Raw genomic sequence first — 14,613 nt, forward strand, 5'->3', positions numbered from 1 at the left:
CACCACCACCACACCACCACTACCACACACCACCACCACACTCACCACACTCACCACACACGCTCACCACACTCACCACACTCACCACGCTCACCACGCTCACCACACACACCACACTCACCACACACACACCACACACCACACTCACCACACACACACACACCACACTCACCACAAACACACACCACACACACCACACCCACTCACCACGCTCACCACAAACGCTCACCACACACACCACACACCACACACACTCATCACACTCACCACACACACACACCACACACACCACACTCACCACAAACACACACCACACACTCACCACACACTCACCACAAACGCTCACCATACACTCACCACACACACACCACACACACCACACTACACTCACCACACCACACACTCACCACACTCACCACAAACGCTCACCACACTGTTCACACACACTGTTCACACACACTGCTCACCACACTGTGCCCCGGAGAGGCCTACCCACCTGCTGGGAGGCCTACCCACCTGCCGCTGGGAGGCCTACCCACCTGCCGCTGGGAGGCCTACCCACCTGCCGCTGGGAGGCCTACCCACCTGCTGGGAGGCCTACCCACCTGCCGCTGGAGAGGCCTACCCACCTGCCGCTGGGAGGCCTACCCACCTGCTGGGAGGCCTACCCACCTGCCGCTGGGAGGCCTACCCACCTGCCGCTGGGAGGCCTACCCACCTGCTGGGAGGCCTACCCACCTGCCGCTGGAGAGGCCTACCCACCTGCCGCTGGAGTGGCCTACCCACCTGCTGGGAGGCCTACCCACCTGCCGCTGGGAGGCCTACCCACCTGCTGGGAGGCCTACCCACCTGCTGGGAGGCCTACCCACCTGCTGGGAGGCCTACCCACCTACCGCTGGGAGGCCTACCCACCTGCTGGGAGGCCTACCCACCTGCCGCTGGAGAGCTCTACCCACCTGCTGGGAGGCCTACCCACCTGCTGGGAGGCCTACCCACCTGCCGCTGGAGAGCCCTACCCACCTGCTGGGAGGCCTACCCACCTGCTGGGAGGCCTACCCACCTGCCGCTGGGAGGCCTACCCACCTGCTGGGAGGCCTACCCACCTGCCGCTGACAGTGGTACCTGGAGCGTGCTGACGCTCAGCTGATGTGTCACACCGTGGCGAACCCCGCAGCTAACTCATTCACGTGGAGCAGGCCAAGAAACGACATTCCAGTCGTGGGCTGAGCTCAAGGAGGGCTAGCTCGAGCACCATCTTGCGGCGGGGAAAGGAGGCGGTGCAAGCGGTTCAGCCGAGCCCACAACAGCCAAGAATCTGCTGTCTGGGAGAGGGGGGTGGGCGCTGTTAAACCCTAGCACATGGGCGAGAAGCCGTGCATGTGTGACGAGTGCGGCAAGACGTTTTTCTCACGCTCGGCCTACAAGTATATATATATATTTTTCTATTCCACGTGTGTGTAAATCTGTGTATACCCCGGATATTTTAGAGATGGCAATTCTCCTGCTGTGTGTCCTACTGCTGTCCCTCCCGGCCATATCTAGTGCCACACTCAACTCTACAAACGGCTACCCTCGTTATTTTGCGTCAATACTTGTTGCTCGATTTGCCACTACACCTGCAAATGAAACAGCTCATAGACACTTCTACACTCCATCATTGTATCCTTTTAAACCCTATCTTTGTCCCATTACTTCACCAGCACTCCTTCCAAACTTCATTCTGCTCTTAAAAATAACACCATCTGCGAGCTGCTGCTATTCGTCCAAGGTTCGCCGCTCTTCATCCTTTCACAGAAAATACTTATGCAAACTGTTAATTCTACTTTTCTTATTTCTGGGTGGTATTGAGCTTCATCCTGGCCCAAATGAAAAGAGCTCGTATAATTCTGTAGATTTTTCTGGCAGGAAAGGTGTTGGTGTTCTACATGTCAACATCAGAGGGCTTGTGATTAAATTAAGTCAACTAAAACTAGAAGTGGCAAATCTTGACCCGGACTTTTTTTGCCTAACAGAAACATTTCTCACTCCAGCCGTCAATGACTTGCAGATTACGATTGAAAACTACAACCTTTTTCGGCTTGACCGAGGATCTAAAGGAGGTGGAATTGCCATCTATGTTCGTAACACTATTGCATGTTCACCAGCTCACTCCTTGTTTAAAAAATGTTGCTTTGAACGTCTGGCTCTCAGAATAACTCTCCCAAATAATCAACAGATATTGGTAGTGTGCTGCTATAGACTGCCTTGTGGGAAGGATGTTGAAGCTGCATCGGCACTGAGAGAGCTTTTTGGGGGCCTCCCTAAAGGTGAAATAATTTTAGTGGGTGATATAAATTGGAATTGGCTAAACCCGCCGGCCGTGGCCACAAATTTTACAGATGAATTTAACTTGTTTCAATTAATAAATGTCCCCACAAGACCCAACCTAAAAAATCCGGGACAGTCAACTCTGCTTGACGTCCTATTGACAAATGCCCCTCACAATTTCGCACTGACTGGTGTTCTGGGTAATAACCTTAGTGATCACTTTCTTTGGTTCTTTCGGTAAAGTCACGTAGAATGATAATAAAATAATAAATTGATAAAATTAAATAACACAATAATATTCTCACGACGTTTCGGCCACAACACAAGCGGCCTTCATCAAGTGAAGGGGGCGAGACTGTCTGGTAGGACAGCGCTGGAGTGAAAGAGCCACGTTCAGATACGACCTTTAAGCTGTGTGAGAGGAACAAAGCGCCTTGACAAAGGAATTAGCATATAATTTAGCATTGAAATGGCTCAATGATTAGCTTGTGACTGATCACAGAAATAGCTATGTTAAAAGTTAAAGCATACACACCCGCAGAGGCACCCATTGTTAAAGGGATTAGCATAGAATTTAGCATTGAAATAGCTAAGTTAAGGCATACACATCTTGACAATGGAATTAGCATAGAATTTAGCATTGAGATAGCTGAGTGGTTAGCTTGTACCTGCTGCAGAAATAGAGCTTGTACCTGCTGCAGAAATAGCTACGTTAAAGTCAGAGCATACACATTCACCGAGGCCCTTAGTACAAATCAAACAGGAGAATTTAGCATTGAAATAACTAGGCGAATCCAGCATTGAAACAACTGAGTGATTAGCTAGTGACTGGTCACAGAAATGACTACACATCTGAGCTATTCACAGTACTATATAGTGAACCAATAAAAACTAAAATATAAATTACCTTCATGTTATCAATAAACTCTATATTCTCCAATCAGCTAAGCTACCAACAATAAGTCGTTATATATGACAATGCTATATGGCGAAAAAATGGGTGGATTCTTACCCTCAAATTTCAGCACCACGGATAGCTACGGGTCCCGTTCAGACGGACGAGTTCGTCCATGGTCGGAACAGAGGAGGGGGAGAGAGACAGCTGCGAGGCCCTAGTATGCTCCATATTGTAAAACTATACCATTAACCGTGGTGTGAGAGGTATTAAGAGGCAATGCTGGCGAAAGAGCTGTGGTCTGATGGTCATCGTAAAAATACAATTAATTAAGAACAGAAATGATTTAAAACATCTTTCCAGTGGTTACTAAGCCTGAATCCATCTTCTCGGTTGAAATTGTCTCTGTGCTTGTATATGTGAATGGCCTCATGAATGAATCTCTCATGGTAGCCGTTGGTTTGCAAAGAACCTCCGTCTTGGAGAAGTCAATGTCATGTGAGCCCACTGAATTATAACAGTGATCTGCCACGGCAGAGGAGTTCGTCCTACCATGTTTCAAGTCTGCTTTGTGTTCGCGGATGCGGTCCCAGATATGTATTTTGGTTTCTCCAATGTAGCTACTACCACAGAGGCACTTTAGTTTGTAAACGCCCGGGTACTGTATGTCTGGAACAGCATCTTTTACAGATGGAACTAAATCACGGATTTTATGTACTGTGTTGAATCGGACCTGGATCTTGTGTTTGTTCAGGATTTTGGAGATCTTTTTAGTGACCCCTGCAATGTAGGGTAAGGTGATGGTTTTGAGTGGATCCACAAGAGAATCCTTCTTCATGACTGGAGTGATGGCTTTGCGGATTGTGTAGTCGGAGTAGCCATTAGCCCTGAGAGCCTGGTGTACGTGCTTGAGTTCACTGGTAATGTGTTCCTGGTCGGAAATGCATTGGGCTCTATGGTATAGAGTCTTGATGAGGGAGTTCTTCTGGGATGGATGGTGGTGGGAATCCGGTTTCAAATAAGCATCTGTATGGGTAGCTTTCCTGTAGACAGAGTGGCTCATTGAACCATCATGTCTTCTTTTAATTAAGACATCCAAAAAGGGTAGTTTGCCATCTTTTTCGACCTCCATGGTAAATCTGATGGCTGGGTGTATGGAATTGATGTGGTCGCGGAATTGGTCTAGAGCAGGCTGGCCATGTGGCCAGATGACAAAGGTGTCATCAACGTACCTCTTCCATAAGGTCGGGCGTAGAGTGGCAGTCTGGATGGCGTCAGTTTCAAAATTTTCCATGAATACGTTGGCTACAACCGGAGATAGGGGGGAGCCCATTGGGGTGCCCTCAGTTTGTTTGTAGAAAGTTCCATTCCAGGTGAAGTAAGTGTTGGTTAAGCAATGTCTCACCAGGGGGGGTATATCAGTATGCAGTCCTTGATGAACCAGGTCTTCAATGATAGCGATGGTGTCAGGTACCGGGACTTTGGTGAACAAGGACACCACATCAAAACTGACAAGCAGGTCGTTTGGGGACAGGGAAATGCCTTTGATTGTCGATACCAGGTGAGTAGAATTTAGTACCGCAGAGGTGGTTTTTCCAGTGAAAGGTCGCAGTATATCAGCAAGAAAACGTGCCAGTTTGTAGGTGGGGGATCTGATAGTAGAGACGATGGGACGAAGGGGTGTATCTTCTTTGTGTATCTTTGGAAGGCCATATAATCTTGGTGGTCTGGCAGCAAAGGGCTTCAACGAGAACTGTTTGATCTCATCAATTAATGCTGTTGAATCAGAGATTATTTTGTTCGTTTTGGTGACCAGGCTGTTGGTGGGATCTCTTTTTATTTTTGTGTAGCTGCCATCGTTGAGTAGTTCTTGAATTTTGTTGTTATATTCTGTTTTGTCCATGATGACAGTGGCATTGCCTTTGTCGGCTGAGAGGACGACAATATCATCCCTCTTTTTTAATTGAGATAATTAAAAACGTTCGTCTTTGCTGATGTTGCTGGGTGGCAACTTAGCGTTTTTGAGGGTTGCAGCGATTTCAGATCTTGCTACGTCTGCAGAGATGTGACTCAAGCCCTTGAGTGCAACGTCGACATGGGCAATGATATCATTAACCGGTAAGTGTCTCGGTGTGACAGCAAAGTTTAGACCTTTAGCTAAAACGGATTTCAGACCATCAGAAATGGAACTGTTACTGCGATTAAATACGACTTTGTTGACGTCTATCTTTTCGGTGTGTGGATCCGATTTTTTGCTGGAGAGGTGATTGAATTTGGGAATCAAATTTTCCCTACATTTGTTCGACATAGTGGCAGCCGAAGAGGTAGTCATATTGTCTACATGTTCCCAATCCGATGTAGACATTGTTGCTGTCAATTTTAAGTGTGATTTGTAGAGTGTCTTGTCTGATCGAGTTCGGTGCGTGTAAGTCTGATTTTTTCCGAGATAAGAGCGAAGCTAGTTCTAGCTAGAATTCGTTTTGCATTGAGAGAAGTTGCAACAGCAGAGGTTAGTGTAAATGCGGTTGGTATTACCTTAGAGTCGTGTAATTTTATTTTATCAATTTATTATTGTATTATCATTCTACGTGACTTTACCGAAAGAACCAAAGAAGATGAATCATTGCAGTCACGAAAGCTTTAAATCGAAACTTAGTGATCACTCCTTCATTTTTGGTGTGAGATCATCAGCCAGACCCAAAGCCCCCCTTAAAATTGTTGAGAAGCACTCTTTGAGGCACTTCAGCACTCAGGCATTTACAAATGATGTGCTTCACTCGGATATTGATAAGGTCTGTGATATCCCCAACCTGACTACGGCTTGGGAGACTTTCAGGTACACGTTTCTCCAAATTCTTAACAAACATGCTCCGTTGGTTAGATTTAAAACAAAAGGCAACCGCCCACCATGGTATGATCCTTTGATTACAAAGCTCATGAAAACTAGGGACAAGGCTTGGGCATGTGCTCAGAAAAGTAATTTGGTAAATGACTGGCTAGAATACAGGATTTTAAGGAATAGATGCGTAAAAAATACGGCATGCAAAAAATGCCTATTTTTCCTCCACTCTCCTGGAATCACATAGAAATGCCAGGATTTTTTGGAAAACAATCAAATCTATCGAAAAGGCATCCAAAACAGAAAATCTGCCTGTTGAGCTTCACCGAAATGGGGAATATTTTTCAGATCCCAAAAAAATAGTTGACAATTTTAACCTTCATTTTTCTGAAGCTGGTAATCTTTTTGATAATGTATTGGGAGTCACCCCTGCTCCTGCAAATTCCTACACCCCTGTCCAAACATTAAACGAATTTAGTTTCCAACCAATCCACGAAAATAATGTTCTGAAACAACTGTCCTACCTCAAAGGGTCCTCCTCTACCGGAGCAGATAGTTTTCCCGTCTTTGCTCTACTAACTGTTGGTCACCTAATATACAAACCTATAGCCCATATTTTCAACCTGTCCATCAAAGAAGCATCAGTTCCTCTAGAATGGAAACATTCCTACGTCCGTCCACTTTACAAAGGGGGCCCTAAAGATGATCCCAATAACTACCGACCTATCTCAATTTTGTCCCCATTGATGAAAATTTTGGAAAAATTATTGAACTACCAAATTAGCAGTTTCCTGTCCACCAACAATCTACTAGATCTAAAACAATCTGGGTTCCAGAAAAAATACAGCACCACATCTGCTGCATTAGACTCTTTGAATCAAATTTACAATAGCCTTGATAATAAGTAGTACTGTGCCTGTCTTTTTCTTGACCTGTCCAAAGCTTTTGATAGTTGACCACAACACCCTGCTTAGTAAACTAAGTTGCCTCGGTTTTTCCGAGAACACAGTACAATGGTTAAAAAATTACCTCTTTTCTCGCACCCAAACTGTATTCACAGATGGTTGGAGGTCAAACAGTGTTAAGATAACAAAAGGGGTTCCACAGGGTTCCATCCTCGGCCCCCTCTTGTTCTCTCTTTATGTCAATGACTTGGGCACTGAACTGGATCATTCCAGGGTAAATCTTCTTGCAGATGTCACGATACTGATTACTGCTGGCCGCTCTCCGGATGACGTGATTGCTAAGCTCCAGGGTGATTTCAACAAACTACATCAGCTAGTTTCTCTTAATCTAGTCCTGAATACCTCCAAAACCAAGGTGCTATGCTTCTCTCCGGGACTAAAGCAGGAAGTTATTTTTCCCCAATTATAATTCCTTGAATAATTATCAAATAGAGCAAGTCAAGATCTATAAGTATCTTGGGGTCATCCTGGATTCAAAACTTAGTTTTGAAGATCACATTGATTATATTGGTAAAAAGACAAAAATAAAAATTGGTTTTCTGTATCGACACAAGCACTGCTTCCCCCCAATGTTCCGTTTGGAATTGATAAAAGCTACAATACTGCCTCTACTTGACTACTGTGACATTGTGTATAAATCAGCCCCAAGTACTGTACTGAAGAAGCTTCATTCCATCTATCACTCGGCCTTAAGATTTGCATTGAACTGCCCATATAGGACTCACCACTGTGATCTCTACACTGGGTCAAACTTAACATCTCTTAATGTTCGACGGCTTGTGCACCAGATCTTATTTATTCACGATGTACTTACAAAAAATTCCGCAGACTACCTACTGGATCTCCTGTTTCAAAGAACAAATTTGACCTCAGGTCTTCGCTCATTTACCAGCTTCACATTCCCTATTGCCGTACAAAAACTGGAGGAAGGTCCTTTGCTATTGATGCCCCCAGGGTCTGGAATGCTATTGCCAATAAACTGCAACTTGAATCACTACCTATGAGATTTTCACTCAAAACTGCTCTAGAGGAGTTGTACAACCCTAGCTGCCACTGCTATTCAGTGGCCTAAAATATGGCTCTAGATTTTGGTGTTATAATTTATGTAGTTTATTGTTAAAAATTCGGTCACAGTCCCTATGATCACTGTTACATTGGATTTATGGCTTTTATTTTGGTGATTTCGAAAAGTTTGTTTTGTTTTGGCCATGTTTTTCTTTATTGTAGTACGGAGTTAGACTGATCGCCTTAATCTTAGTTGTCTTGTGGTTGTTGTTATTTGACTTGCATCCCACTGGGATTTTTGCATACAGCGTTGGTGTACGGTGCTATTTCAGGAATATTTTGATATTTTTTTCCTGTATTTTCTGTTTGCACAGTCACACAAAGTCACTTTAAGATGTTTTCTTGTTCATGTTTTTTGTTTGTTGTGGTTGCACCCGATTCAAGAGCCGAATGGCTCACAGGGCTATACCAAATAAATGAACTATGTCCTAGTTCGACAAAATCTACGTCAACACGTAATACAAAACTACAATTCGTGTTGCAGAGAATGAACCTCCTCTACGTGTAACCTTTGAGTGGTGTGCCATGTAACTGATTAATGATCCGAGTGTTCTCCCTATTTCAAAGACAATGAGTTGCTCCAGAGGGAGATGCTTCCTGAAAACACAAAAATACCCTTCTTTGGTTCTTTCCTCCAGACAGTCTCGTCCCTTCACCTGTTGAAGGCCACTTGTGTTGTGGCCGAAACGTCATAATTTTATTGTGTTATTTTATTTTATCAATTTAATATTTTATTCTCATTCTACATGACTTTACCGAAAGAACCACAGAAGATGAATCCTTGCAGTCACGAAAGCTTTAAATCGAAAAACAAAAATACCCTTTGACCTGTATCACAAGAACAATGAGTGTCACCTGAGTTATCTGTACAGGTTACTTCCAAACACACACACACACTTTGTCCTAACATCATTTATTCAATGTTTGACCCTCAGACAAAATGTTACATGTACGCACACAATCAAACAAGTATTCATTCTAAATTATTGACAGGCATATTAACAAAATTTAATTACTGCACTGAAATATACTGCATCACGTTACATCGCATTAACAAGAAGCTATTTAAAAAAATACGCACCGTCTGCTTAACAGTGTATGTACAACGTACTATTGTTGCGTCATTCAAAACGAGTAGGCCATTGCATGCTGGCGTCTGAGTCAAAATTTATCAAATTCTAAACATTACCTACAAACTCCACAACTAAGATGCCACATCAACCATCGCCCCCTACTGACAGGCTCTTGTCCACATGCAGGCTGGTGCAGGGCCACCACCTTGTGCCACACAGGGGCAGCTGCTACTTGGGGATGCTCTTCGTGTGTCTGAGACGAGATACAAAACTCCGAATTGCCAGAGGCGATTAAGCAAGCACCATATAAGTGGAATTATTAAATAACAAAAATCACGACGTTTCGGCCACAACACAAGTGGCCTTCATCAGGTGAAGGGACCGTGCTGTCATGATGAAGGCCACTTGTGTTGTGGCCGAAACGTCGTGATTTTTGTTACTTTATCTTTTTACCTACGTGACTTTACCGAATAGAACCAAAGAGTATGGATCCTTGCAGTCACGAAAGCTTCAAATCTAGAATGGAATTATTAAAACCGAGTGAATGCTTGGGAGCTTATTGGCTCTCGCTCATGGTTAGAGATCAACCCAACCCACAGGTCCACAAAGACTGGCCGCTCTCACCATGCAGGTTTAACCTAGGAACTGAGTGTTCAACTTCACGTTCTTGTCATTAAAGGCCTGTGACTAAGGTGCATCCATTGGAGCGACCAGAGTGGAGTCGGCTCCGGGAGAGGCAACCACCTTGCCCCACGCTGCTCCTCCACTTCGAGGTCTGCGGAGAACTTCGCCACCACCACCAGCGTGGCGATCTTCACGGCTGTGCTCACTGTGGTTCTGCTGCTCACGCAGCCAGTGGTTGAACTCCTCGGAGGATCTCGGCGTGGGGGTACGAACATCAACGGCTCCACCGCCACCACCACGATCAACAACTACTCGGGAGTAGTCCTGGCAAACAGCCAATCGTTGCGCGTGACGCAAACGTTATTTTTATATAAATAAATAAATATGCCGTTTTCAAAATACATTTATGCAAACCGACACACCTGATGATGACCGTTTGAGTTATGGTCGAAACGTCGTGAGAATTTTTATTGTTTTATATATATTTTGTTATTTTGTTGTTTCTCTTCAACGTGACTTTACCGAAAAAACTAAGAATATGAACTACTCGGGACTCGTGAAGGATGTCTCTCCACCGGCAGCGGTCGCCACCTGGGGACCGATGTTCACCAGCGGCCACGCAGACGGACAGGAGAGGGACGGCCCAGCCTGCCCCCCCGGGATGTCCTGGCTCATGGCCAGCGCGCCGACTCCTCTCCTGCACGCTGCGGGTCAGCTGTGCAGTAGCCACAGTGAGGACATTGTGGACAGCATGCTCCCTGCCCTAGTGCAGGCTATGGGTCAGCTGTGCAGTAGCCACAGTGAGGACATTGTGGACAGCGTGCTCCCTGCCCTACTGCAGGCTATGGGTCAGCTGTACAGCAGCTGCCAGGACATAGTGGACAGCGTGCTCCCTGCCCTAGTGCAGGCTATGGGTCAGCTGTACAGTAGCCACAGTGAGGACATAGTGGACAGCGTGCCCCCTGCCCTAGTGCAGGCTATGGGTCAGCTGAGCGGCAGCTGCCAGGACATAGTGGACAGCGTGCTCCCTGCCCTAGTGCAGGCTATGGGTCAGCTGTACAGTAGCCACAGTGAGGACATAGTGGACAGCGTGCCCCCTGCCCTAGTGCAGGCTATGGGTCAGCTGAGCGGCAGCTGCCAGGACATAGTGGACAGCGTGCTCCCTGCCCTGCTCCACGTCGTGCGTCAGCTGTACAGCGGCTGCAAGGAGGCCATCGGCTCCACCGTGCCGCTGAACACCCCGCACATCGCCGCGCGTCTCCGTCGTTTCGTACGTCGCAAAGTTGAGTGAGTAACATCCATCGTCGTCGTCATCACCATCAGCCACGGTCAATCCACTGGCGGGTAGAGACTTTCCCGTGCCGTCGCCACCTCCCACGATGCCGCTGTGCGGTGATCCACCCAGCGCCTGACACGTGTAGCGATTTCATTGCTTCGTCTCCCCACTGGGCATCCTCTCGGGTGACCCTCTCGCCGCCGATCGGCATCACTCGGCCCCTTCGCGCCCTCCACCGTCACCCTCAACTCCACCCGCAGTGTTTTCAACACTGCCTGGTTGGCCACTGGAACGGTATCCCGGACATTGCCGGATTAAGCTCGTGCGGGTCCTGTGGCATATATTATAAAGGTGCCCAAAATAAAATAACACAATTATTAAAACGCAAAGTTTACACATCTACCGGGTCTCCACTTGACTTTGTATTGTCTTGGAGGAAGTCCACCCACACCTCCACTTCCACAAACTGCTGGGAGTTGCCTCGCTCTGCCTCACAGTCAGAATTCTCCTTCTGCTTCACGTTGCCTCCATCGATGTGAAGGTCCCATTTTGGAGTTGAATCTTCATCTTCATATTTCACCTTCACTTCTTCGCTCTTCACCATCACTTCTTCACATTTCACCTTCACTTCTTTGCTCTTCACCATCACTTCTTCCCTCTTCACCATCACCTCTTCATATTTCACCTCGATACCTTTAAAAGTGTCCAAGCTGGGATTTTCTTTCGGTTCTTGTTTCATGAGGGATGGGCTTATTGTGGCACTTTGACTTTCACAAGCTGATTTCAGACTCCACTCCTTGTGGACCTTCTGATGCTTGTGCGTTCTCTGGTGTACTTGAAGATGTGATGACTGTGCAAACGCCATCCCGCACAGAGTGTACCTGAAGGGTTTCTCTCCTGTGTGTGCTCTCTGGCGTTTTTTAAGAGCAGATGAACGTGCAAACGCCTTCCCACACACACTGCACTTGAAGGGTTTCTCTCCCGTGTGTGTTCTATGGTGTACTTGAAGATGTGATGAAAGTGCAAACGGCTTCCCGCACAGAGTGCACTTGAAGGGTTTCTCTCCCGTGTGTGTTCTCTGGTGTGTTACCAGAGCAGATGAATGTGCAAACTCCTTCCCACACACACTGCACTTGAAGGGTTTTTCTCCCGTGTGTGTTCTCTGGTGTACTTGAAGATGTTGTTGCTGTGCAAACGCCATCCTGCACAGATTACACTTGAAGGGTTTCTCTCCTGTGTGTGTTCTCTGGTGTCTTTTAACAACAGATGACCGTGAAAATGCCTTCCCACACACACTGCACTTGAAGGGTTTCTCTCCCGTGTGTGTTTTCTGGTGTACTAAAAGATGTGGGGACTGTGCAAACGCCTTCCCGCACAGAGTGCACTTGAAGGGTTTCTCTCCTGTGTGTGTACTCTGATGTCTTTGCAGATGTGATGACTGTGAAAATGCCTTCCCGCACACCGTGCACCTGAAGGGTTTCTCTCCCGTGTGTGTTCTCTGGTGGATCTCAAGAACTGATGGCCATGCAAATGCCTTCCCACACACAGTGCACTTGAAGGGTTTCTCTCCCGTGCGAGTTCTCTGGTGCCGTGTCAAATTTCCAGTCCGATCCGTGCTGTATGCACGCTGGTCGCATTGTTTCCTTGTCGTACCGAGCTGCGCTGAGTGCCCTTGCTCCATCAGACCAGCGTCAGCTGCAGACAGAAAAAAATAATATCCACATCATCTACACGTCAGTATCGAGGCACAGAGGAATGAATATATACACAGTAACACGTGACTTACACGTCTATACTTATTCATATATTCATGAAGTAGTGAAGAAGTGTCCCAAATTCATCACAGGGCTGTTATGGCACACAATGAGAGGGCAAATGGTCATAAACATGCCTGGAAGCCCTCGTATTTTCAAAATGAATGTCCACCCAAAACTCCGAGCACACAATTTCAGCTGTCTGGCTACAAAAGGAATATTTATGAGAGCTAAATTCAGCTGACATAGCAAAGGGTGGTGAAAACAATACTATATGTGTTAGGCAGAAATGCATAAATTAACGTTCAATCGCAACTTTGAGGTGTGAATCCAGGCTCAGATGTCCTTAAATGCTGGGATGAACAGTTCCGACTTCAGCTGAATGTGTGTGCTGTGTTAACTTCCTGTTTCCATTCTTATAAAGAGTTCCAGAGGAAAACAAAAATAAACTATTGTTATGCTATAACCTCCATGTTCAACAGAGTTAATAGACGTTACTGCAAACACAAACTGTACACTGTCACTGGGTAAACAGGTGGTGGCGTGTCTAGAATCATGCCTGGCCACCTTCATCTGCTTGGCATGAATGCTTCCTCACTCCACCAAGTAATTAATTGAGGATCAATGAACACAGCCGAGGCTAACTGGAGTTTGCGTGTCTCTCTCCGTGGTGAGATGTTAACTACCTCACCTGGTATACAGGAAGTCGTGGGTTCGATCCCGACCCTGACGCCTGCTGTATATTTGGAGTTTGCGCGTCACTCCGTTTAGCATCTTTGACCGATAGACATTGACACACGTATTCTTGTTGATTTCGGTAAAGTTACGTAGATAGAAAATAACAATAACAGATAATACAATTACATGAAATAAAGACCACTTGTGTTGCGATCAAAACGACGTGAGTTTTTTTTTGCTTTATTTACAATTATTTGTAATTTTTATTTTATTGTTATTTTCATTTAACTTTCTATCTACGTGACTTTACCGAAAGAACCAAGAATATTAATTGCTGCAGTCACCACAGTTTAAAGTCAAAACATTCACACACGTTGACAATGCCTCACCTTGTGTTGTTGTGGGCAGGTCACTTCTGGTAACAAGAGCGGTATAGCAGCTTAAGCGGGCTTGGCCTGCTAACAAAAGAAAATAAAAACTGCGTGAAAATTGACAATAAAACAAAGTTACAAAGTGGCGAGCTGGGTGACGACAAATTAAACTTAAGCGAGATAATTAAAGTGAATGCAATCAGGCGAGGGCAGGAGGCAAGGCCCCGCATGGCTAGGCCCCGCGTTTTAAAGTTCCAACCTGGACGTCGATTCCCATGCTCGCTGCTACTCAACTGACATCCCTACGAGAGAGAGCGAGGCTCTACCTTGGTAAACAACAACAACCACCACCATGAGAATTTCTCACCTCGGATTTCAGTGCAAGCGCGGATCGGCAGCCTCCTGTTACCTCGCGACACCACGCGGGTCAGCAGGTAACATGACGTCACTTCCTGGGTAAGAGACACGCCCCTCCCATAATAAGCGGCTCTGTAGCTGAATAAATTATGTTAATGAGCCCGGCCCATATGTCGAGGGATGGGGCGTGGCTGCTGAACCCATCGCAATAAACTCTCGACGGCTTCAACGAAGACATTATGTTAATGAACCGCCAGTCACTGGGCGTAGCTTTGCCCAAATAAGGATTGCCACTGGATTGATATCGGCAGTAACCCAAGCGGAGGTGACGTCACGATCAAGAGCGCCGTGGACGGGGTTGGGGGAGTGTGAATACCTTGGTGACATGACGTCACTAGCGAGGTACACC

The 14,613-nt window shown here is 46.2% G+C and overlaps 1 protein-coding gene across 1 annotated transcript; it reads right to left on the reverse strand.

Annotated features, from left to right (window-relative positions):
• Window positions 1–10,097: 10,097 nt before the first annotated feature.
• On the reverse strand, window positions 10,098–13,927 carry LOC142913446 (uncharacterized). Its single transcript, XM_076060972.1, has 2 exons — window positions 13,866–13,927; window positions 10,098–12,739 (listed from the first exon to the last, which is right to left on the reverse strand). The coding sequence occupies exon 2, from the start codon at window positions 12,723–12,725 to the stop codon at window positions 11,436–11,438; it is 1,290 nt and encodes a 429-aa protein (XP_075917087.1). The 5' UTR covers window positions 12,726–12,739; window positions 13,866–13,927; the 3' UTR covers window positions 10,098–11,435.
• Window positions 13,928–14,613: the final 686 nt, after the last annotated feature.

Source organism: Petromyzon marinus, unplaced genomic scaffold, assembly GCF_048934315.1.
Source record: "Petromyzon marinus isolate PM22_M1 ecotype Great Lakes invasive population unplaced genomic scaffold, UKy_Petmar_22M1.pri1.0 PM_G_Scaffold_26, whole genome shotgun sequence".
NCBI classification, from domain to species: domain Eukaryota; kingdom Metazoa; phylum Chordata; class Hyperoartia; order Petromyzontiformes; family Petromyzontidae; genus Petromyzon; species Petromyzon marinus.

Excerpts from the sequence above, each read along its gene's own strand:
- LOC142913446 (XM_076060972.1), bottom strand. The coding sequence starts at position 12,725 with ATGGAGCAAGGGCACTCAGCGCAGCTCGGTACGACAAGGAAACAATGC.